At 42.0% G+C, this 24,437-nt stretch overlaps 1 protein-coding gene and 1 non-coding gene across 3 annotated transcripts in view; both read right to left on the minus strand.

Moving 5' to 3' along the window:
* The window catches only part of Map2k1 (mitogen-activated protein kinase kinase 1), a 71,860-nt gene that overhangs the window by 25,310 nt on the left and 22,113 nt on the right, over positions 1 to 24,437 (minus strand). For both annotated transcript variants that reach the window (XM_051197732.1, XM_051197733.1), the window contains exons 2-3: positions 10,476 to 10,686; positions 8,103 to 8,249 (exon numbers count right to left, since the gene is read on the minus strand). In XM_051197732.1, the coding sequence (XP_051053689.1) occupies positions 8,103 to 8,249; positions 10,476 to 10,686 (358 nt within the window). The remainder of the gene's footprint in view (positions 1 to 8,102; positions 8,250 to 10,475; positions 10,687 to 24,437) is intronic.
* Positions 5,961 to 6,097, minus strand: LOC127232060 (small nucleolar RNA SNORA2/SNORA34 family). Its single transcript, XR_007835352.1, has one exon. It is a non-coding gene; the product is annotated as a small nucleolar RNA SNORA2/SNORA34 family (small nucleolar RNA).

The following is a 24,437-nucleotide window of genomic DNA, read 5'->3' on the forward strand; positions in this document are numbered from 1 at the left end:
TGACTGCTGAGGAAACAACTGTTAAAACAAATGCTGCTGAATTAATTCAAATTATATATTTTAAAAATGCTTTGACTCCAAAATTTAAGTCTAAGGACAAGTTACTAGGGAAAAGAATTTCTATTTTTGTTTCCACAGAAAATGAAAAGCTGTGGATTCCTTTCAAACTAATGTGGTTTGATCAAGCCAGACCCCCTGAAACTGAGTACCAGGTGATCCAACATTCAAAACAACTTGGACAAAGCAGCCTTAAAGACTACAGCCAGGATTTCTTCATCTTTGTAGGATTCCCCCATGACAGCGCCTCCTATCAGCAGGAAATAGTTTGGAAAGAATGACGCCCAAATTCCCAAATATTGTTTATAATTATTTTTTTCATTTAAATGGGCTTGGTTATAAATGGTTAATTATCATAGCCAATTCTTTTTAAAGGTAAAAATGGGATTATGGTATAGAAATGTATACTTTGTTTTGGAATGGATTTTCATTTATTGATACAATTTAAGGTCAATTTTGTGATATGTATATTTCTCCTCTTATTTAAGTATTGTGTTTATATAGCTCATTTAGAAATATAATGTATAATTTAGTACAGATTTTAGATAGTTACCTATTATAGTCAAAACTTATAGCTAGGTGAGTTAGGTTTTCTAGATATGCAGAGATGTATTTGAGATAGATAGGCATTCTTCAAACCTTTCAAGGGCCTACAAAAATATGGCATTTAAAATTGACAATGAGACATAAATACTCCTGGCAACACCACCTGCGTCAAAAAAAAAAAAAAAAAAGGAAGATGGACATTAAAAAAAAAAAAAAAAACATGTTATGGAGTTTGCCTCCAATATGGCAAGACTAGCCATTTGGACAATATACTACTCTTGTCTGGACTGTTTGACTTTGTGCTATATAAACTGGACATGCAGGACCCACAAAAAAGTGACTGCTGATTCAAGATAAGCAGTCTACTGGCAGTCTGCAGGACACAGAAAAAAAATGACTGAAAAACTGCCAATACAAGAAGACAGTTTAAAGTTTCCTACTTTACTAAAGAGTCTACTAGACACTATGGCCTATGGGCTGAAGATGGAAGATTACAGAACTTCCAGTGACTTGCCAGGCAGTGACTTGTCTCTGTCATTTCTAGCATTTCTAGAGTTTATATATTATCCTTCTGTGGTCTTTAAAGGAGTTGAAGACAAATAGTTATGGTTATAGTTTTCCTTAGTTAGGTTTAAAGATAAGTTACATATAGAACTTTAGACTCACAAAGATGAAATAGATGATGGGATATTTTCTTAAATCTTGCTAAATGTTAATGGACTAAATATTATTAACTGTGATTCTTATTGGATAACTGTTATGTTATATATTTTGCTATGTTAAGGTTAAAACCCTTCTTTTTATTTTAGACAGAAAAGAGGAGATGATGGGAGATGTCATTCTGTATATGTTTCTCATACTGGCCAATAGGAAAGCAAGATAGGCAAGATAGGAGATGAGGAGGAAAGAGGAAATAGGAACGAGGGGTCAAGATGGAGAGTCTGGAGAGAATAAAACCACTAGCTGCCTCTAACTGGTAAAACCACGTGGAAATACATAAAAATGGGTTAAACATTAAGACAGAGCTAGCCTATAAGAAACAAGTAACTGGCCAACAGCATAATATCAAATACAGAGTCTCTGTGCATTATTTGGGGCTGGCGCAGCGGCGGGACAAGACCAGGGGGCGGGCTGAAAAACCATACTCCTTACACCCACCCATAGCATACTTTCATAGACACAAAGACATAAACAAAATAGATCTTTAAAAAGACTTCCTAAAACAAATTACCTGAATAAATACCAGAAAGAGATTACCAATTTAAAAATCCTATGCTGACAAGAAGGATAGTTTGAACCAATTTCTGTCAACTCTAGATGACTGATGGTAAAGGAAACAAATGGAGAAAGAAAAAAAAATTCCAGTATGGGCTGAAGAGATGGTTCCGTGGGTAAAGTGCATTCTGCTCAATCATAAGGATCTGAGTTCAGATCCTAACAGTCACATAAAAGCTGGGTTGGTGGTACACACTTATAATCTCTGAGCTGGTTGAAGAAAGGAGAAGGAGGGAGATGAGCTAAGCCCAGGGAATTAGCTGACCAACAGTCTAGATGAAATGGTGAGCTCCAGGTTCAATGAGAGATCCTGTCTCAAAGCAGTAGGGTCAAGAGTGACTAAAGAAGTTGTTGTTGGTGGCACACACCTTTAATCCCAGCACTTGGAAGGCAGAGGCAAGTAGATCTGAGTTTGAGGCCAATCTGGTCTATAGAGCAAGTTCCAGGACGGTTAAGTCTACATGGTGAAACCCTGTCTCAAAAAAACAAAAAACTGGTGATAAGGATATTCACTGTCAACCTCTGGCCTCCAAAAGTGCAAACACAGGTGATGGCACCACATGAATATGCACAAATTGGCACCCATGCATGCATGAGGTTAGGTGCTCGAATTCATGAACGCACATGCACACACGCACACGCACGCACGCACGCGCGCACACACACACACACACACACACACACACACACACACACACACACACACACCTGTGCCTATAATACAACAGTGTAGACTGTCAAATGCAGGGCAGTTTTACACAGCACAGGAACATCCCTGAGTATAAATGACTTCCAATCACAATGAACAACCTAGCACAAATGTATCTTGGTGGAGTGAGCCAACCAAGAAGAGTAGAACATTACAACTGAATATACATTTAACTCCCTTAGTTTGAATGGCTTTGCCTAATCAAGAAATCATAAAAAAAAAGAATAACAAAGCTGCTCTGTGGAACTGGATTCAAATGGGGTAGAAAGCTAACCTGATGGTTCTTATGTTTCTTACTCCATGTTGGTAAGCAATGGCACTACTTTTCAAATGACCCTAACCACAGATGGAGGGCAACCCCAGCTAACTGAATACATATGACCTTCCCAGGGGGTTGGTAAGAAAAGTATTTCTATTTTCTAAGGGTTCATGAAAAGATGCAGGGGCTAATCAGAGTTGATTAGAAATGATCAGCTGTTGAGCCTGGCAGTAGTGATGCATGCCTTTAATCCCAGCAGTTGAGAAGCAGAGGCTGGGAATCCTGGTCTACATGGATACTTCCAGGACAGCTAGGGCTGTTACAGAGAAACAGGGTGGGGGGGTGGTATTAAAAAGAAGCAACATTGGCTCCTTCCCTTTACCCTCCAGAGTGACAAGCAGTGCTACAGGGAGAACAATGGGCTCACAAGACACAAGCTAATCAGGATTACCCAGCCTCCTGCAACCAACCCTGCAGCACTCCAGTTCTGCTTCACTGTTGCCAAGAACTTGTGATCACCGACTACCACTGCTGACATGGTGCTTATTTTTAGAAGCCAATTATTAACTAAGTCAATGGTATTTTTGTGATGGCTTTCTACAGAGAGACAAATGATCTATGAAAATAATAGCTTAAAAGCTTTTACTGCCTCAAAACCATCAACTCGAACTCCCTGCTCCCCGGTTGCTCAGCTACCAATTGAACAGAAATCCTCCTCACTGCAGACAAGAGCAGTCTGTTCTGGTAAGCATCCTATCCACTTGGTTCTCAAAATTCAGACTTATTTCTAAGGGAGGTGAGTCCCTGGCTGCATGCTTCAGAAATTGGACAATGCATGCTGATGACACAAACTGACTTTAAAATGCATCTCTAAAAGCATTTTAGCAGTGGACAGAAGGTCAACGGTTGGTGAAGCAAATAGGGGGCAAAATGGTAGTAGCAGAATGAAGGTGGTCATTAGTGTAAAGTCCTTCAGCTTTCTCTATGCTTGGAAATTTTCCTAATTGCCTGTAGGAAATACATGTTAATGACATAACTGTCAAACAGACTGACAGTAGGGACCAAAACCCTTTAGAAGTTGGGATGTGACCACAGAGCAAACTTCTTCAAATGACCCAAGTGGCAGCCAGCAGCCTGTCTTTGCTGTAAGGGGTTCTGATGCAGGAGGACCTGTTAGAGACCAAGGAAGGATGACAAGGGTTCAGGGCTGGCTCTTGTGGTTGCATGGACTTCCAGCAACAGCTGCTTGCTACAGAGCCCTGTCTAGACCCTCAGGCCACTCTGAGTTCTTCTCTAGCATAAAAACACTATTCTAGAAGTATAGCTCAGTGGTACAGCCCTTACCCCAACAAAAAAATTGACAAAATAAGATGAAAGAAAGAAAAGATACTGTTCTTTCTTACAATGATTGAAGGCCTTGTTGCTGTTTCCAAGACTTAACTCTCTCCTTCCAAGCCCCAGTCCTGATCAGGGCCCTTTAGATCATTATCAAGGTTTGAGGTTTCACCTTAGCCCCAGAAGCAAGCAAGCCCCTGGAGAGGAGCTCAACCAATCAAATGAGAAGCAGCTGAGAAGCAGAATCCCACAAGTATAGCACCTGCACAGAGAAGACAGTATGAAACCAAAGGAAGCAGACCTGCCTAGCTCTGACACTCATCATTGTGATTTAAACCCATTACGAAAGCTCCCAGGGCCTTACTCTCTTAACCTGACAGCTAAGGGAGTTGACGATCCATCTCACAAGATGAAGGTGACAAGATTAATAAGTCACATAAAGTGAAAAGGATTTTGTAAGTGACAAAAGAGTTGAAAGCTAGTTGATATTATAACTGGTCATGCCACCACCCACCTCCCATTACTTTAGCTATATCTAAGCCAACAAAAGTCTACTCTGGCCCTTCTTGTTTCTGGCTTATCAGTGCTGCCCAGCTTCTCTTCTTCCCTGTCTAGTTGTTAAGACATTTTAGGTCATTTAGACATCTGTCTGCACCAAAACTCTTTTTGGGCTAGAACCAAAAAAAAAAAAAAAAAAAAGACCAACAACACAAGAATATATATAAGAAGTCCAAAAGCACCAGGCATAGTGGTACAAAGCTGTCATCCAAGTAAGAAGAAGCAGACACAGGAGGAACATTGCAAGTTCAAAGACAGCCTGATCCAAATAGTAAGTTACATGAAGAGATCACTCTTTAAGAAAAAGAGGAAGGAGGAAGAAAAGTAGTAGTAATAGTTCTGTCAGGCTTGGTGGATTGTGCAGCCTTTAGTCCCAGCAATCAGAAGACAGAGGCAGGTAGATCTCTGAATTCAAGGCCAGTCTGGTTTACCTAACTTCCAAGCCAGTCAGGGCTATGTAATAAGACCCTGGTTGGAAAGTCCTTGGCAGCCAAGACCTAACTGGGAATCCACACCCCAGGCCAGTAACTACAGCCAACCAAGAAGAGTTCCCATGTTTCCCACAAACATTGCTGTATTCTAGTTGAAGGAAAAAAGAACAAGATCCTTTTCTATAACCTTTAGACATGCAGAATTCAGTTCCAGGATTCAAGTTCATGTGTGTGGCATCCACAAATATTGGCAGAAGCCTACAACAGTATATGTGGCCCTTCTTGATTAAAAAAAAAAAAAAAAAAAAAAAAAAAAAAAAAAAAGATATCCAAAACAATAGTGTGAGAGAGAAAGAGAGCGAGAGAGAGTTAGGGGTCATTCAGAGCAGGCACCATTCTGAAAGTCAGTCTAGGTCTAAAGCTCAGAAAGGAAATGGGAATGGGAATGGGAGCCACCATGCACTGTGCCAGGCTGAAAGCACAAATGCCACCAAGTTGGTAGACACCCTTGTCTCTAAACTGCCACCCCAATGCATACTCTGAATTGGAGGGCATACTGACAGACTGACACCTGTCATTATGAGGAAATGGAGAATCAAAGAGATCAGGAAGTCTACCCAAGGTCACAATGAAATGGCATGCTGGCTAGTTTTATGTCAGGTTGACATAAATTAGAGTCATTTTAGAAGAGGGAACCTTAACTGAGAAAATACCTCCCTCCACCAGATTGGCCTGTAGGCAAACCTGTGGTACATTTTCTTTCCTTTTTCCTCCCCCTTTTTCCCAGCCAGTTTGTTTCTTTCTAATGAATTGACCATTAGCTTTCCAAATTTCTGAAATGGCCAACAGACCATAGGAAGACATTTCTTTAGGCTCCTGCTTGAAACCAACAGCTCCAACAAACTGCTGGCCTTGATTCAGGGCCAAGGTACATTTTCTTGAATGATGATTGATACGGCAGGGCCCAGCTTATGGTGGACAGTGCCACCTCTAAACTAATGGTGCTAGGTGCTATAAGAAGACAGGCTGAAGCTGAAGAAGCCATTAGGTACAAGCCAGTAAACAGTACCTATCCACTGCCTCTGCATTAGTTCCTACCCTGACTTCTCTCAATAACGGAGTGTTTCAAGTTGAAACTTGAAATAAACTCTTTTCACCCCAAGCTGCTTTTTGGTCATGGTGTTCTATCATAGCAATAAAGGCCTAACTAAGAAAACTAAGAAAATGTTAAGTAAACACAGACTTACTTAGTATCTGTTCTGTACCAGAGTATTAAGAATATTTTCAAGACAGTGGCAGGACTTGGGATATAGCTCAGGAGTAAAGCACCTACCTACTATGTATAAGGCCCTGGATTCAATCCCCAGAACACTAAGGGGGGGGGGGAGTGGAGTAGCACAAAATGGTGGCAAACATGACAATATCAGTTATATTTATGTAAGGAAAAAAGATATGAATAACAACTGATTCCCAAAGTCCCCATGCCATTCCATCAGCTACAAAGCTGACAATCCTATGCTTAAACAGAAAAGGCCCCAGTCCCTTCATCTCTACCCAGTGGAGTCAACCAAGTACATGTACGGGTGCCAGGTTGAATAGGACTTACTGATTGCACGGCCTAAGTGCAAAGTAAGAGATAAGTTTCTATGTGCTTTAGTTTCCTTGGTAGGTGGCTGTGGAACTAGTGAGATGGCTTAGTGGGTAAAGGTGCTTGCTCAAAACCTCACAACTTGAGTTTGACTCCTAGGAACACATGGTGGATAGAAGGAAAGAACCAACTCCCACAGTTAACTTCCATATGCATGCTGTGGTATTTGCACACACACATACTCAGTAAATGCAATGTGTCTTTTTAAAGGTAATCATGAGAATGCAATAAAATACTGATCTTCTTAAAATGACGCTTGCTATATACCCAATAAGCACGAACATTTTTTATGTTGTTGTTATCATGATCATCACTGGGAAGAAAAGAAAGGGCTTTCAAATTGGCTCCCACACATGTAATTGCCCATGAACACCCTCTGACTTGATCATGCCTTTCACTATTGTACTGGGGAGATTATTGCTCTCTTCACCCAAAGAAGCCCCCTCCCCATGCTGTTCTTAAAAGTCTATTATAAACCTTCTGAAGGCAGACTTCATAACCTTGTGTGGTGATATATTGTAGATCTGATAAAGCCACTAAAGATCAGAATGCAAAGCCACCCACACTAGTCAGACATAGAGGCTGGGCAGGAATAGCACACATTTAATCCTAGGATTCATGAGACAGAGGCAAATGGATCTCTGTGAGTTCAAGGCCACCCAGGGCTACAGGAGAATGAATCAGTCTAAACAAGAAACAGAGCTCACACCTTTAATCCCAGAACTAGAGAGGTATATAAGATAACAGCAGGGTCTTAAGCAATTAGTCTCCAGCCACAATGAGGACAAGATTCCCCTTGGTAGAGGTAAGAGCTCTCTGGTGACTTGGCTGCTTTGCTTTTCTGATCTTAAGGTTGAACCCCAATATCTATCTGTCTCTGAGTTTTTATCATTCCTGATACAACCCTGTCGTCATCTTCATTACCCTAGAACCTTGTAAATAGCACACAGCACTGTACACATAGTGGACTTAAAGTGTATTAACCAGATTTGGACCACATCAAAACTTTATAGTCATCAAAATAGGAGAAAACTACGAAATATTCTCTAGAAAAGCCCACCAGGAATTTCTGGCATCTAGTACTTCTCTTAGAAGAGAAAGGTCCTAGAAAACAGGGCTGTCATCCTGTAACTACACCAGACCCAGAGTCAAGGCCCAAGTCTTCCAGGCTGCCGGGTGTGGACCAAGGAGCCAAGGAAGAGCTGGTCACCATCCAGAGCAACAATGAGGCCACAGCCAGCCTGTTCTTGGCCACTGGCACCAGGCAGACAGATGGAGGCATACCATGTGCTCCATGCAGATGCTGATCTCGCCGTCACTGTAGAAGGCCCCATAGAAGCCCACGATATATGGGGAGTTGCACTCATGCAGCACCTGCAGCTCCCGGATGATCTGGTTCCGGATTGCGGGTTTGATCTCCAGGTGAATTAGCTGTGGGAGAGAAGTGAGGGGAGAGCTTTTAGGAAGGGGGTAAAGTAGAAAGCCCTTCTTCAGTGACTTAAGTTCCTAAAGGTAAGAAGAAAAACAGCTTTTTGGTTTTATTTTTAAGGTGCTGATGACCAAACAGTACTTGCTATGCAAGTACTACCACTAAGCTACACATTCCAGCTCTCTACTTACTTTATTATTTTGAGAAAGGATCTCATTATATTGCCCAGATTGACCTTAAAATCACTTTGTAGCTGAGACAGAGAACTTACAATCTTCCCACCTCAGTCTCTCAAACATTTATTATAGGCATGAACCACTACACTTGGAAAAATAAGCAATTTTAAATTATTATTAATTAATCTTTGTGTCTGTGCATAAGCATGAAAAATGTATGTGTATGTGTGTGCAAGCACATGTGTGAATATAGGCACCCTCTTGCAATGGTGAACATGTGGAGGTCAAAAGACAACCCCAAGTGTCTATTCTCACCTACCCAATTGAGACAGTCTCTTTGTTTTGTTTTTATATTTGTGTGTGTGTGTGTGTACACATATACACACACCTGGGTATATATATATATATATGTGTACCATGTGTGTGCAGGATCCCCTGAAACTGGAGTTACAAATGATTTTAAGTAGCCATGTAGGTGCTGAAACCAAACCCGGGTCCTCTGCAAGAGCAGTAACTGCTTTTAACACCGGAATGGGCTCTCCAGCCCCTGCTCTCTGCTTTTGTACTGCACATGTGAAGATAGCTGGGCCACAAGTCCCTAACACTGAAATCACAGAAACTCATATTACAAATCAAGCTGTTACATAGGGTCTGGTGATTTGAACTTGAGTACTCACACTTACATAGCAAGCACTTTTACTCACTAAGTCATTTTCCTAGCCCCAAACAGGCCATTTTCAAAACCAAGTTCCTATTAGTTCAGGGTTGAATATTAATGCACAGGCATGTCTTAGCATCAGAGTTGTAACCAGGAATCAGCTAGTTCCAGCTGGGCTCCAAAAATAATGATCAAAGAAAGCATCGGTAGTGCATGCCTTTAATCCCAGCACTTGGGAGGCAGAGGCAGACGGATCTCTGTGAGTTTGAGACCAGCCTGGTCTACAAGAGCTAGTTCCAGGACAGCCTCCAAAGCCACAGTTAAACCCTGTCTCGACCCCCCCCCCAAAAAAGAAGGAAACTATGACAAACTATAGTGGCACATGCCTTTAATCCCAGCACTTGGGAGGCAGAGGCAGGAGGATCTCTGTGAGTTTGAGACCAGCCTGGTCTACAAGAGCTAGTTCCAGGACAGACTCCAAAGCTACAGAGAAACCGTATCTTGAAAAGCCAAAAAAGAAAAAAAAAGCTATATGGAAGGCTTACTCCAAAATTTCCTGAGGAACTAAGAGACCAGGGAAATGTGGCCTTCAGAACATGGTTCACATTTGGGCTGTAGTATACAAAGGCATGTGGAAATGAGATAGAGTAATCTTAGTCATCCAAGAGATTCCTCCTTGACTTCAAGAACCTGATAGGATTGATTTAGCCAAAACCTCAGCTGCTCCCTAATGTGTTTCAATGCTGTCCCTTGTCCAAATTAAGAGATAAGTGACAGACACATTTAATGTTATTTAATAAGGTCAAGCCATAGACAATAAGTATGACAATTGATGAGTTCGAACAGTCGACAGGAGATAATCAAAAGGTGAGTCCCAAGGATGGATGCTGTTGGGAAAACTAGAAGGAATAGTACAATCCAAACACAGGGACAAGCATGAACATGGTGAGCTAAAAACCATACAAGAATGTAGCCCTTCTACACAAGGCAACTGTGCTCCAAAAGACAACCAATGGTAGATAAGAAAGGGTATCAGCTCAAGACTGAAGCCATGGAACTCAGCTTTGGCTTGAGCATCAATCACTAGGGCTAGGTGTAAAAAAGCAGCCCCTTTTGCATTTGACAAATCTATCTGGTGTCTTTCCCATGGCAGACAGGAAGTGAAAGAAAAATCAGTCACTGTTATTCCCCAGTCTAGGGATGGTGATTATCACACCAGCAGACCTTAGTATTTCCCACAGTCTGACAGACAACAAGTTCAAAATCAAACTGAACAACAACAAAAAAAAAAAATAAATAAAAATAAAAATAAACTAAGTAAAAACCCCTTTCTTTCACCCATTGACAGGCTCCCAATTGATAATCCAATTAGCTGTTTATCTACACAAACTTACCTTCCTGGCCATTACTAGGCCTGATGGCTTGTGGGAGACCTTGAACACCACTCCACCATTGCCAGCCCCCAGTTCACTAATCTTCTCAAAGTCGTCATCCTTCAGTTCTCCCACCTTCTGCTTCTGGGTCAGAAAGGCCTCAAGGCGCTTCCGCTGCTGCTCATCAAGCTCCAGCTCCTCCAGCTTCTTCTGCAAGGCCTCCAGGTTCGTCCTGCCCAAAGAAGTACCTAGGTCAGCATAGACCAGCAGAACACAGAGAGACACTCTGCCCTGCATTCCTCCACCTCTCGGGCCAAGCCCACAGACAACACAAGGAAGGTGTTAATGGAGAGGTTCTACTCACCAGGGCTCTGTCCCATTTCAATCTGCTTTACTTCTTACAAGTGTATCTTCCTCATTTAAGAAATGAGGGCCCTGGCTTTCTCTCAGTATGATAAAGGTCTACAAGAGGAACCAAGGAATCTACTAAAAGTGAGAATGAGCCACCTAAAACTGCTTTAAAAAAAAAAAAATCACTAAAGCTCCTGATTGTAGCAAAGAAGCAACATTGCCATTTGGTTAAATTCCTTATTTTTCATGGTCGCCAGTGGATTATGTCATGGCAGTGGCCTGACTTACTCTTAGGGAACCTGCAGAGACAAATGTTTACCTCAAAACTGACCCAGACTTAGTAGGTGAGAAGGTATGACTGGAAGTCACAGGGCACCTTTGATTTTCCAATCTCCTCATGCTATATTCAAGATTTATTTGTCCATGGCATCTTTCATTTCCTACCTTATCATGTTTATCTGTGGCTTGACTTCTTATGCTGGATTATATCCTTGGAAATTGGTGATCATGCTAGATTTTTGTTTGTTTATTTTGGTGGTGTTCTTTAACCAACAGCAAACAGCAATTTGTATCAGTACAGATTAAAGTAAATAAGTAAATAAAAAAGCATCACTAGTGGCTGAAGAGAGAGCTCCCCAATAAAGAGTACTTGCTCCTCTTCTAGAAGACAGGATTCAGTTCCCAGTAATCATATCAGGCTGCTTAGAACCACCTGTAACTCCAGCTCCAAATGATCCAATGCCTTTGGATCTATAAGCATGTACATATATACCCAAACACAGCAGAAATACAAATAGTTTTTAAAAAGCATCACTAGAGCAGGGCAATGGTGGCACAAGTCTTTAATCCCAGCATTTAGGAGGCCAGCTTAGTCTACAGATCTAGTTCTAGGACTGCCAGGACTATACAGAGAAGCACTGTCTCAAAACAAAACAACAACTAAATACACCCAGAAATTTAATTTTACATAGTACACAGGTCTACATCCTTGACTCATTCCTCATGTATGTTTGTATGAGTACAGTTTATACATAAAGTACAGTTCACCTGTGGAAATGTTGGTCCTCACACACCACCTTGTTTAAGGAAGGGTCTCTTGTTCTAGCTGTGTAGGACAGGCTAGCTGGCCCACAAGCTCCAGAGATTCTCCTGCTTCCACTTCCCATCTCACTGCAGAAGCACTGGGATCAGAGACATGTACTAAAGAATCCAGCTTAATATAGGTTTAGGGGGTTCAGTCCTCGCACTAGTTCATGCCAGTAGAAAGGCATCCTGACTCATCACCTACCTAGTTCTGTAGAAACAAACTACAGTAACTGTTTGTGATGGCAGATACCTATAATCTTAGCACTCAGGAGACAGATGCAAAAGAAGGATTGCCATTGCCCAGCTAGCCTGGGCTACACAGTGACATTCTGTCAAAAATGGAAGAGGACCTGAGAGATGGCTCAACACAGCCTGGTGACCTAAGTTCTATTCTCAGAATGGATTTAAAGGGGAGGAGAGAATGGAGACCAGGAGCAGAGCAGGTACAAATTAAGTTAGCACCTTCCGGAAGAAACCAGATCTTTGGGTTCCTCCCTTCCTTACCTCCATACTAAAGTTTAATCCCTCCTTCACCGGCTAAGGAATTGGCTGCTAACCCTAGGGCTGTCAGATATGATGTCAGGAATGTTGGTCCCTGAGGAGGGTGGGTAAGTAAGTGTTGTTAAATTAATACCCCAATATCATTTGTTTATCAAACAGCGGTCTCTGGAGAAAAAAAAAACCACCTAACCTTGCCAGGTCTCAGATTTCTCTTCTGTGCACTGTAAGAGTTTCATGCATACCTTCACCAAGGCAAACAGCACATTCATGAGAAGTCCTGAAATTCTAACCCACTTCTAAACAATGGTGAAACAGTGGGTACAAGAGTAGAAGCAGGAGAAGAAGACAAGAAGACAGCAACAGCAGGATCTGAAATCACTGCCTTCCCTTTCACAGTTCTTAAGTCCTTCAATATTTTTAAGTCTTTCCTGAGAATGAAAGGCAAACCAGTGGACCTGATGCTGGCAGCAACACAGCTCCTACTGCTCAGTGGAAAGAAACCAATCAGTAAGGGGCTGTTTCCCAGGGTTGCATCCTCTCACACAGGGAAGTTGGTCTATAAATCTTGTTTCTCCCCCTCTCCAGGTAAAATGCTTCAAACAAAGGAAATGAGAAGAGGTCCTTACTCCCGACACACATCACATCCACAAAGCCCAGAGGACAAGAACCTGCCTCCTTTGCAATCATTATTTTTAAATATTTTAACTGATTTTAAGCAAAAATGACTCTGGCGATTTAAAACCAAAACTAGAGCTCCAACAGTCTCTCTCTCTCTCTCTCTCTCTCTCTCTCTCTCTCTCTCTCTCTCTCTCTCTCTCTCTCTCTCTCCCTTCCTCCCTCTCTCTCTGTCTGTGTGTGTGTTTGTGTGTATCTCTCTCTCTCTCACACACACACACACACTCTCTCTCTCTCTCTCTCTCTCACACACACACACACACACTCTCTCTCTCTCTCTCTCTCTCTCTCTCTCTCTCACACACACACACACACACACACACACACACACAGCCCTCCCTCCAGGGACCAGCTGTGATGCACTCAAACCTACTCAATTTCAGCAAAAACAGCACAGTGAAATGTGAATTCTGTACCATGGTTGTCTAACAGCAAACACAAGTTCATGAGATACAAGAAGATTACTGGTTTGAAATGGCAATGCACAGAAAAACAAGTGTTGTCACTTGAATTTGGGAACATCAGAGAAGCACAGTGAAAGGCTAAGAATGGCTCTTCTCTCTACCCCCCAACCTGATGGGCACAATTATAATTACACTGCAACACTGGGGTCTTTCATTTGTGGATCAACAGTTTAAATTAAGTTGCAAAGGAGAGATCTTAAAGACCACCAACTGGATTCAATCCACATTTTATAGAACAGGAAATTGAGGCCCAGGGGGGACAAAATGGCAGATCTCCCAACTCCCAGAACTGTTCTTTTTAAAGCCCCTATCCACCCAAGACAGGTTACTTGTAGCCCTGGCTGTCCTGGAACTCCCTTTAGACGAGGCTGGCCTCCAATTCAGAGATCTGCCTGCCCCCAACTCCCAAGTGCTGCGATTAAAGATGTGTGCCACTACACCCAGTTTATTTTAGGTATTTTTTGAGACAGGGTCTCAGGTAGCTCAGGTTGGTCCTGAATTCATTATGTAGCCAAGGATGGCCTTGAATTCCTGATCTTCCTGCCTACACCCCCAAGTGCTAAAATTACAGACAAGCATGACCACATCAAGCACACAACTTTCAAGACCTCATACTTCCCTCTGACAGCTATTAAACTTAGAAGCTGTCCTAAGGATTAATTAACATGGGGTTATACATGATCTAGACTAAAGAACTGGGATTCTCAAGATCCAGACACAAACCATAGCTGCACTCCAGCATGACCAGCATGATGGGGGTAGGAGGCAGGCTCTGTCTTTGCCAAGAAAGTGCAATAAAGAGAGGGCAGAGGACAACGACCAATCATTGTCCTGGAGGGAAGACAGGAGCCCCCACACAGGGGAAATCTCAATAAAGAACCTAGGGAGCTGTCAAATTCCCCCTGGCCTATGGTATGAAATGCTATTGTCTCAGGAAGCAGGGAAGGAGAAGAAGGAGAAGAGGGGAGAGGAAGAGAGAGAGACAGAGACAGAAACAAACATAGACAGAGAAGAAGCTCCTTTCTGCAAACTCCTCCACTATCTTTAAGATCATGGGCAAATCGCCTTTCTGGTTCTCAGTTTTCACACCCATACAGAAAAGGTATGGACAGGAAGAAAATAGGGAAGGGAAAGCTATTTGCCTATCTCTGAGCTCCAAGTGTGTCAATATGACAGCAAGCAAAGGATGTGCAGAATAAGGCCGAAGTTCTCAAAGTGAAGGGCTGAAGAGCTCCACTCAGACAAGAAACGGGAAAACAAAGGGAAATAGCACCATCACTCTCCAAATACTCAAACCACAGATGCCTGGGTACTGCAGGTTAGTAGGACAAAGAGTAGTTAAGGCAGAACAGGAGCATGATGGTTTATGAGGGAAAATGAATACATCTGAGTAAGCACTGGGAGGAAATTGTATTTAATGAAACCAGTAATGGTGGAGCATAAAATTCCCATGTTTCTATTTATATAACAAGTAAATAATCTAGGAGAAATGTATGATTTATTTAGATAATATACATATTTACTCATGCATCAAATCATGTGAACATTAGGGGAACCTTGCTTCAAAGGCTTTTTTCAGGGACACTGGAGAGGTGGCTCAGCAATTAAGTGCTCTGTCTGTTTTTACAGACAACTAAAGTTTGTCTCACAGCCATCTGTAACTCCCACTCCAGGGGAGCCCATGCCCTTTTCTGAACTTTCATGCCACCCAAAAAAAAGTTTTTTTTAAAACTACTTTATTTTGTGTGTATGAATGTTTTGTCTGAATATATGCATGTGCACCAAAAAACATTTCCCTAATGCTCACAGAAGGCCTAGGTCAGAGATGGCTTTACGTAACCAAAATCTGCTAGTTTTATAGAGATAAGAGTTTTGAGTTGAACTAAGGAACTGGACTAAGCAGATAAACAGAATGTAGATAACAAAAAGAATGGGAAGCCAGGTGTGGTGCCTCACACTATAAACCTAGGAGGCAAAGGTCAAAGATTGCCAAGAATTTAAGGCCAGCCTAGGCTACAGAGTAAAACCTATCTCAGGAAGAAAAATAAGGGGGGGGGGGAAGAACACAGTTACTAGCATAAATTTATTCTGCAGAAAATGATAAGGAAAATAATATTAAAATAATCAGTGGGGCAGAGTGCCACATGCCTTTAATTTGGGAGGAAGATGCAGGCAGATCTTTGAGTTCAAGGCCAGCCTGGTCTACAGAGCAAGTTCCAGGACTATACAGAGAAATCCTGTCTCAAAGGGGAAAAAAGGAAAGAAAGAAAAAAATATCAGGGTTATACAGATGTTCATCTTCCACTGAAATCAGGTAGCTTCCAGCCCAATAAACAAACTTTTACAAGTCAAAAAAACAGATTTAATTAAAAAGAAATAACAAGTGCCAGGTGTTGGTGGCACACACCTTTAATCCCAGCACTCAGGAGGCAGAGGCAGGCAGATATCTGTGAGTTCAAGGCCAGCCTGTTCTACAAAGCTAGTTCCAGGACAGGCTCCAAAGCAATACAGAGAAACCCTTTCTCAAAATAAATAGAAGTAACAAAGAATTCCTATTCTCTTAAACAAAAATTACAAAAATTTACCCTGGGAATCCAGCAGGATTCTGCAATCACACAAATTACCTCCCACAACATGTTTTTGCAGACAGTCACACTAATACATACACACACCCTGGAGTGATAGAACCACCCACTCCCATACATAGGCAGATCCTGAATACTGAACAATATTCTGAATCAGAGGGTGGTGTCATGCTGTTGCTTGAATACAGTAACATCCCAGAGTTCCTTCTGTTACCTTAGTGAACAAAATTAACACCAATGAAATAATTCCTAAAGAATCAATCTTTTACAGAAGTACAGAAAGGAAGTAAAAGTTTTGGGGAAGATCAAAAGATGGAGAGCAAAAGAGACATGATAATCTGATAAAAAGTGAAATTTAGATGCAGGGACAAGTCTCTCAAATACTAAGGCATAGCATTCCTATTAATTCATTTAAGACCAGGAACAATTATGTTCCACTGTAGGATCTGTAAAACCAAATTTTGACTTTTCCTCCAAACTATGATGAAGTGTACCTATCTTTCAGACAAAATGCCCTTGGCTCATCCCTGACACCAGGTACTTCCCTATTAGTGTCTATTTCCAGGGGTTAAGAGGTACTGGGGTCCTGGTAAAATGTGGGAAGAAACTCCAGGCTGACACACCCTGAGGGGGTAAGGGAAGAGGAAAAGCCCTGATGAATGAGACAAAGCTCACTGGCAGAGGCAGGAAAAACAGTGTTTCCATAAAGGGTCAAAACTAGTACTTTGGAATAGAAGGATAGTTAGGAGAGCTCCAGAGTACTAAAAGGGAAGAGGGGACCAAGGGCAATTTAGATGGAAAATATAATAAATAAGTCATCTTCCTCCTAGAAGCACATGATCCTGGCTCTGTGGGAAGGTGGGGCTGGCTGTTTCTGAAGAACAAGCTTGATTGATGACAGCCTTAGAAACTCATTTCTTGTTCTTGAGAATCTGAGTAAAGAATCCTTAGAAACTACCCCAAACAAGACAGGCAGGGTTGGTGGTTCTTGTGTCTGTAATCCCTACACTAGAGAGCTGGAAGCAGGATGGTTAGGAGTTCAAGTCTAGCCATGACTACATAGTAAGTTTGAAGCCAGTGTAGGCTACAGGACTCCTTGTCTCAAAAAAGAAAGAAAAACACCACCCTGGGCTTGGTGAAGTAAGAGTGCAAACTCTTGGGCATTTTAAGGTTTAGTTTTTTGTTTTTTTAATTTATTTTCACTGGGCAGTGGTGGTACATGCACTGGGAGGCAGAGGCAGGCAGATCTTTGAATTCATGGCTAGCCTGCTGCTCTACAGAGTGAGTTCCAAGACAGCCAAAGCTACACAGAAAAACCAAACATATATACATATGTGTGTGCATGCGTGTGTGCGTGCGTGTGTGTGTGTGTGTGTGTGTACTTGCACTTGCCTGTGCAAGTTTTGCCTGTATATATGCCTGTACACCACATGCATGCAGTGTCCACAGGGGCCAGCAGAGGGCACCAGATCTCCTTGAACTACAATTAAGAGATGGTATGAGCAACCATGTGGATGATGGGAATCAAGTTTTGCTTTATTGGGTGTTTTGTTTTGTTTTGAATTTTTGAAGGGGCAGGGGCAAGCAGACAAGGTTTTGGTATGTAGCCCAAGTTTGCATGCAATGCATGCGATGCAAAACCACTTCTGGCTCACACGGCTCTTCAATGAGGGAGAAGATGAAAATGCAATATAACCACAATCCAGCACAATCCAGCAGCAAGCAGTCAAGTTCCCAAGGATAAAAGGTAAGAGCTCATAAGTCTATTGAGGAGACAAAAGAAACACATCAGGTACAATATGTCTCTAGGGAGATGGGGCTGACTTGATAGAGTGCTTGCCTAACTAGCCTAGCATGAAGTCCTGGGTTTGAGCCACACAGGCAGTTCAAAACCAGCTTGGGGTATGAGAGACTGTATTAAAGGGAGGGAGGGAGGGAGGGAGGGAGGGAGGGAGGGAGGGAGACTGTATTAAAGGGAGGGAGGGAGGGAGGGAGAGGGCTGGATAAATGGCTCAGTATTTAAGAGCATTTGCTGCTCTTCTGAAGGACTGAGTTTAGTTCCCAGCACCGACATCAGGTAGCTCACATCTGCCTGTAACTCCAGCTCTAGGGCATCTAACACCTTCTTCTAGCCATAAAGGATACCTGCACTTTGGTGTGTGTGTGTGTGTGTGAGCACACACACACACACACACACACACACACACACAGAAAGAGAGAGTCAAAATTAAAAAAAACATTAAAAGGTTATGTTCAACTGTGGTTCATTTTGAGAAACCTTCAGTTCTCTAGATCTACATTCTCCCTTACACACAGGAGCATGTTTGCTACTAAAGAGTCCCAAGACTCACCCCCAAGAAAAAAAATCGCCCCTCTGAAACAGTCTCACCCAGGTCACTCTACCAGGACCAGCAGTCGAAAAGTGATTGTTTAGACACTTAACTTCAACTAACGGTGGAAAACTACTAGTCAGGCGTCCAAGTTATGAGCAGCCAATGTGATGGGAGTCAAAACCTACCTAGAATAAGTGACAGCTAGGAAGCAGAAAAACTTAATTACTAAAATCACACTGGCAAGCTGGGCATGGTGACATATGCCTTTAACCCCAGCACTTGAATAGGCAGAAGCAGACAAATCTCTGTGAATTAAAAGCCAACCTGTTCTAATAGTGAGTTCCAGGACAGTCAGGGCTATGTAGAAACCCTGTCTCTGGGGGGGGGGGGGAGATAATTAAAGAGAAACAAAAATCAAAATGCCAAAGAAAAGGAAACAAAAACAAACAAAGGAAAAAATGTTTTAGCTGGACTCAGGGTGAAATGGGTACTTAACACATTTAAGACCCTGAATTCAACCTTCACTTTTAAAGTAACAACTGGCACAGCTTACTTCTATCTTCTGTAAAGAAGTGGAAGGTGGGGAAAGAGGTCTCTGTGCTAACAATCCCACGCTCAGAGGAGGAAGCATCAGCAAGTGCCTGCACTGCTCTTGGGCCTCACAATAGGCGGAGCAGGTCTAGCAACACAGGGAGGTGGAAGTAGAAAAGACAGTTATTTCACAAAATGAAATGGAAGTTTCCTCTGGGGAGAAGCTGAGAAGCAGCCAGAAAGGAAGGAAAGGATGTACCAAGCAAAAATCAAAAAAACCACTTATATCCAAAGACACCTAGATTTTAGTTTGTCTTTATTGCTGCAGTAGAGAACATCCTCCCCATCCTAGATCTTTAGCACACAAGCCTCTTTGTGTATTTTGGTCTCATTCTTGTTTGGTGAAAACTAAACACAAGGAGGCCAAATTCCATACTGCTTTAAGATACAGCAAAAACAAGCAGAAAAGTCATATGAAGAGAAAAGGGAGTCTTACAGCATAAATAACTGTGAGAACGGAAACTTCTAGACTGCGCTGATTGATGCAGAGGAAAACATGAGACAGAGAATGTGGGTGAACCTCTAGTAACACACATCTATACCTACAGAAATGCAAGGGCCAAACAGATTTCTTATGAAGCATGCACAGCATACACAGCTCTATGCGTAAAGACTGGAGAAAAGGAGCAGGGGAAGACCCTGTGACCCCTGCCCTCCCAAGGCAATCATCTGTGAACAATGTACGTGTAAGAGACAGGGAGACAGGTAGAGAGATAAACAATAGGTAAGCAGGCAGCTAAGGAAAAGCATGTCGGTGTCAGTCAACATGGAAAAGGATACTAACAAATCTATCTCATTAGATGTCTCAAAATGCAGAAAGTGAGGCAGGCATAAAGGGCTACAGTGGTATAGAGACAATACCCCAAATTTTATGAAGAATGGAAAGTGAAGATCAGAAATGGTAATTTCTTTTTCTTCTTCTTCCTTTTTATTTAATTCCCTCCCCCTGTCCCCCTCCCAGACAAGGTTTCTATGTGTAGCCTTGGCTATTCTCGAACTCACAGAGATCTGCCTGCCTCTCCTTCCCAAGTGCTGGGATTAAAGGCATGCGCTGCCACCACTACGACCTGGCTTAAGAGATACAGGAAGTGAAAAGTGGTTCAGGCTTTGGGCATCTGCATGGTCCAAGTAGCCAAAGAACAATGCATCCAGAGAGTCAAGATTGGAGGTAAGCTTGACCATGGAAGACACAACATACCAAGATAAGGAATTGGGGAAGTGAGATTGTATGCTTATAGAATATTACTAGGCATATAAATAATGGGTACCCATTATTAAAAAATTCCAACCAATCCAGAATAAAACAGTATGTCACCTTCCCTCAAAGAACTATTGTTAAAGTGTTGAGCATATATTCTTCCAGACTCCTTGAGCTGGCTAGATTTTTGTCAACTTGACATAAGCTAGAATCATCTGAGAAGAGTTATTAACTTCAACTGTAAAACTGTCTCCCTAAGATCTTTTAAGACAGTGGGTTTTTACTCAGTCTGTAGGTCGTGACTCCTTTTGGGGGCTGAAAAACCCTTTCACAGGGTTTGCCTAAGACTATCTGAAAACAGATATTTACATTATGATTCATAACAGTAACAGCATTATAGTTATGAAGTAGCAACAAAAAGCAATTTTATGGTTGGAGTCTCTACAATTTGAGAAATTGTATCAACAAGTCACAACTTTAGGAAGGTTGAAAAACCACTGTTGTAAGGCATTTTCTTAATTAGTGATCCACGAAGGGAGGGCCCAGCCCATTGTGTGCAGTACTATCCCTGAGCTGGGTTCCATAAGAAAGCAGGCTGAGCAAGCTATGAGGAGCACACCAATAAGCAGCACTCCTCCGTGGTTTCTGTATCAGGTCCTGCCTCCAGGTTCCTGCTCTGAGTTACGTCAGTGATGAAATATTCATTACCTAGAGAGTAAGCAAAATAAACTTTCCCCCTAAGTTGTTTTTGCCATGTTGTTTCATCACAGAAGTAGAAATTGTAACTAAGAAACTCCTAAGTACATTTTGACTGTATTTGTTTTTGATTTTCAAGATAGGATCTCCTACAGCCCAGGCTGCCCTCAAATTTCCTATTTATGCAAAAAGACCTTGAACTCTTTTATTGTTGTTGACAGTAATAGTTTATTTTCTTCCTCAAAAAAGACCAGCTGCAATCAAATGAAGTGAATATAACCTCATAATTTTGTATACATAACAAAATCAGCTTTGAACTGGATCACTGGCCCTTTCTAACTCCCAGTCCAAGCAGCTTGTGTCTCTTAACAGCACCCTCTCACATCTGCAGTTAGGCTCACCACACTCAACCACCACACAATCTTCCTTCTCTGTAGTTTTAGTCTTTTTCCAGAAAGTAGGCTTCATCTACCCGCCATAGCCACACTGCTTCCTGTTATAATGCCGCTGTCCCTGGACACACAAAGAATCCCTACTATTCCTGTATTGTGTGTCACTGTGGGGCTGGTGCTTGCCACCTTCCCTGCAGAAAGTCTAGTGAGTTTTAAGAGCCTATCAGCAGAGAAAGGACCTTGGATTCTTTGGTCCTCTGGAATCCACATACCTAACAAGTGCTGGAATTAGAGATGTGTAGCACCATACCTGGCTATAGTATGTTCTGATATGTGTGTGTGTGTGTGTGTGTATGAGATTATAATATACACTTTACTATTCAATAGCAAATTGCTTATTCTTTTTGTTTTGTTTGAGAAACAGTCTCACTCTATAACCTAGGCTGACATGGACTTACTTTGTAGCCCATACTGGCCTCAAACTCAAGGCAATCCTTCTACCTCAGCCTCCAGAGTGCTGATACAAGAGCAAATTCTGAAGTAAGAGAATGGGATGAGTTTTGAATTGGGGACCAAAGCTCTAATAGGTAGCAGCATGGACCTTGCAGAGCAGACTTAGAAACAAACAGAAAGCAAAGAGCACAGTACCCAGGGACAATGAAGATGGTGTGGGACAGACTGATAACAGTTAACACAACTGTGTGACCATCTGGACAGGAAAGGAAAAGAGTAACAGTGACACTAGATTTCTGGAAAATGAGGAAGAGACAGCTTTGTTATAGGGAGGGGGTTGTTGTATAATGAATAACCTGGCTGGACTTGGTCCTCTATGGGAGGCAGCCTGGAAATAAATGTAATTCCTGAGTAATAGGTGTGTCTGTTCTTCATGGTATGTCCTAATGATTTATGCTGAGGTGACTCATGGTGAATCCCTAGACAGTCTACTGAAGAGATAACAAAGGAAAAGGGTTGGCCATAGCAGAAAGGCCAAGCAGGCAACTAGTGAACTGGACTTTGAAGTAAGAGTTATCAGCAAAACTTGCAGAGAATGCCTGGTAAGCAAAATTTTGTGCATGTTATACAGAGAGGGATGTGTCCTGAGGATACAGAGAGAGGACACTAGCAGCTGCACTTTTTTGCAGTTCTCCCAGGTATCATTCTTTGTGTCTCTTCTTTTGGCTGATCTTGGTTATTATCCTTTTGATGCAATAAAATTGTAATTAGAATAGCAATCAGTACTTTCCAGCATTCTATAATTATTCTAGGAAATTCTGGAACCTGAGAAGGTAATGAGACCCTTGAATTTGTAGCCACTAGTTGGGAACTCCCAAGCTTCCTGCCAATGTCTAAAATAAGAGCAGTCTTTAAAAAGACTATGCCCTTAACCAGTCAAGTATGGCCTAAATTTGTATAGTTAGTGCCCAAAGTTACCATGGGACAAGAGTATTCTGAATCTACTATTGGGGCCATTTAAGATCTGCAGGCTTACAATTCAGAGTGACACACTATGTGCCTAACAAAGTAGGCCAGGAATCTGTAACAAAACCCTGAGGCAAAGGATGAAAGAGGAAGGCAAATAAGGTAAAGATCAACTCTGCCAGCAGCTGGGCATCTGATCTAGAACAAGAGTTCTCTGGCGGTAAGCTGAAGAACAACCTTGCCCTGTGGCATGGGAGCCGCTTTGAGCATGTGCAGATAATAGGTAGGGGTGTGTTCTGAATGAATACATAGGCAAATGCATTGGAGAGATGACTTTTGCAGAAGTTGGACTTCATCTAACTTCTTGATTTCTAAAATCACAGCCAATACAGATGCTCAGAAGCAATTAAAAGACAGACTAATAGGGATGGGAGAATGTACCAGTGACTGAGATTACAAAGCAAAAGACAATAGTCCACTGCATATTAAACTCAAAGATACTAGCTGTGGAAAAAAAATAGGTAACTCCAAAATCAGCACAACTTACACAAAATTTTACAGGGTCTGCTTGGCTTCAAAGAACCACATTCTTAGAGCAGAGATGACAAGACCTGTCCTCTAAACTCTTCCTCTTTACTTCTCCTCCCACTTCCTTTTCTTCCAAAGGAGAAGAGCTTCATTCACCCACTGGTTTGCCACATCCTGCCTCTCCACTACTTCCTGGGAGAGCCTGGCTATTCTGAGAGGACCATTAACTCTTTCAGGCCCTGTACATTTTCAACTATCATGAGAAAATATGAGTAAGAAGAGAAAAACATTCTAAGCAATGTAATTATTTAAGGCAATGTTTTGTTTTTGAAACAGGGTCTTGCTATGTAGCCTAAGCTGTTCTGGAACACCCCTGCCTCAGTTTCCTGAGTTTTGAGATTATTAAACTCTGTTCCTCCAAATCTGGTAAGAGGAAGTTTTTTGCTTTTTGGGGTTTTTGTTTTTGTTTTGTTTTTGTTTTTTTGAGACAGGGTTTCTCTGTGGCTTTGGAGGCTATCCTGGAACTAGCTCTTGTAGACCAGGCTGGTCTCGAACTCACAGAGATCCACCTGCCTCTTCCTCCCAAGTGCTGGGATTAAAGGCATATGCCACCACCGCCCAGTTGAGGAGGGTTTTTTTTTTTTTTTAAATCAAGAAGTCTTGATTGGTGGGTGATGGTAGCACACTCCTTTAATCCCAGCACTCAGGAGGCAGAAGCAGAGGCAGGCAGATCTCTACAACTTTAAAAGGACAGCCTAGTCTACAGAGGTAGTTCCAGGACAACTAGGGTTGTTACACAGAGAAATGGGGGAGGGATTAGATCTGGGCATGATAGTTCACGTCTATTCCAAACATTCAGGGAACTGAAGCAGGATTAGTATAATAAGCTCTCAAGGCCAGGCTGGGCTAAGTAGCTGCCAGGAATAGTGAGACTCTGTCAATAACAATAAAAATTTTAAATTTAAAAACAATAGCAACAAAGCACCAAAACAAACTTTTAAGATCTCAAGAGAAAAATAGAAGGAAATTAATTCGCTCAGAGCTGGAGCCTCTAATAATGAACAAAGATCTGCTTTTATTCACTTTTATTCACTAAATAGATCATAGAGCTTTCCCTATCTTAAGACAGAAGGGAAGGCCAGGCAGTGGGCCAGAACAGAAACC

Source organism: Phodopus roborovskii, unplaced genomic scaffold (genome assembly GCF_943737965.1).
Source record: "Phodopus roborovskii unplaced genomic scaffold, PHOROB, whole genome shotgun sequence".
Lineage (NCBI taxonomy): Eukaryota > Metazoa > Chordata > Mammalia > Rodentia > Cricetidae > Phodopus > Phodopus roborovskii.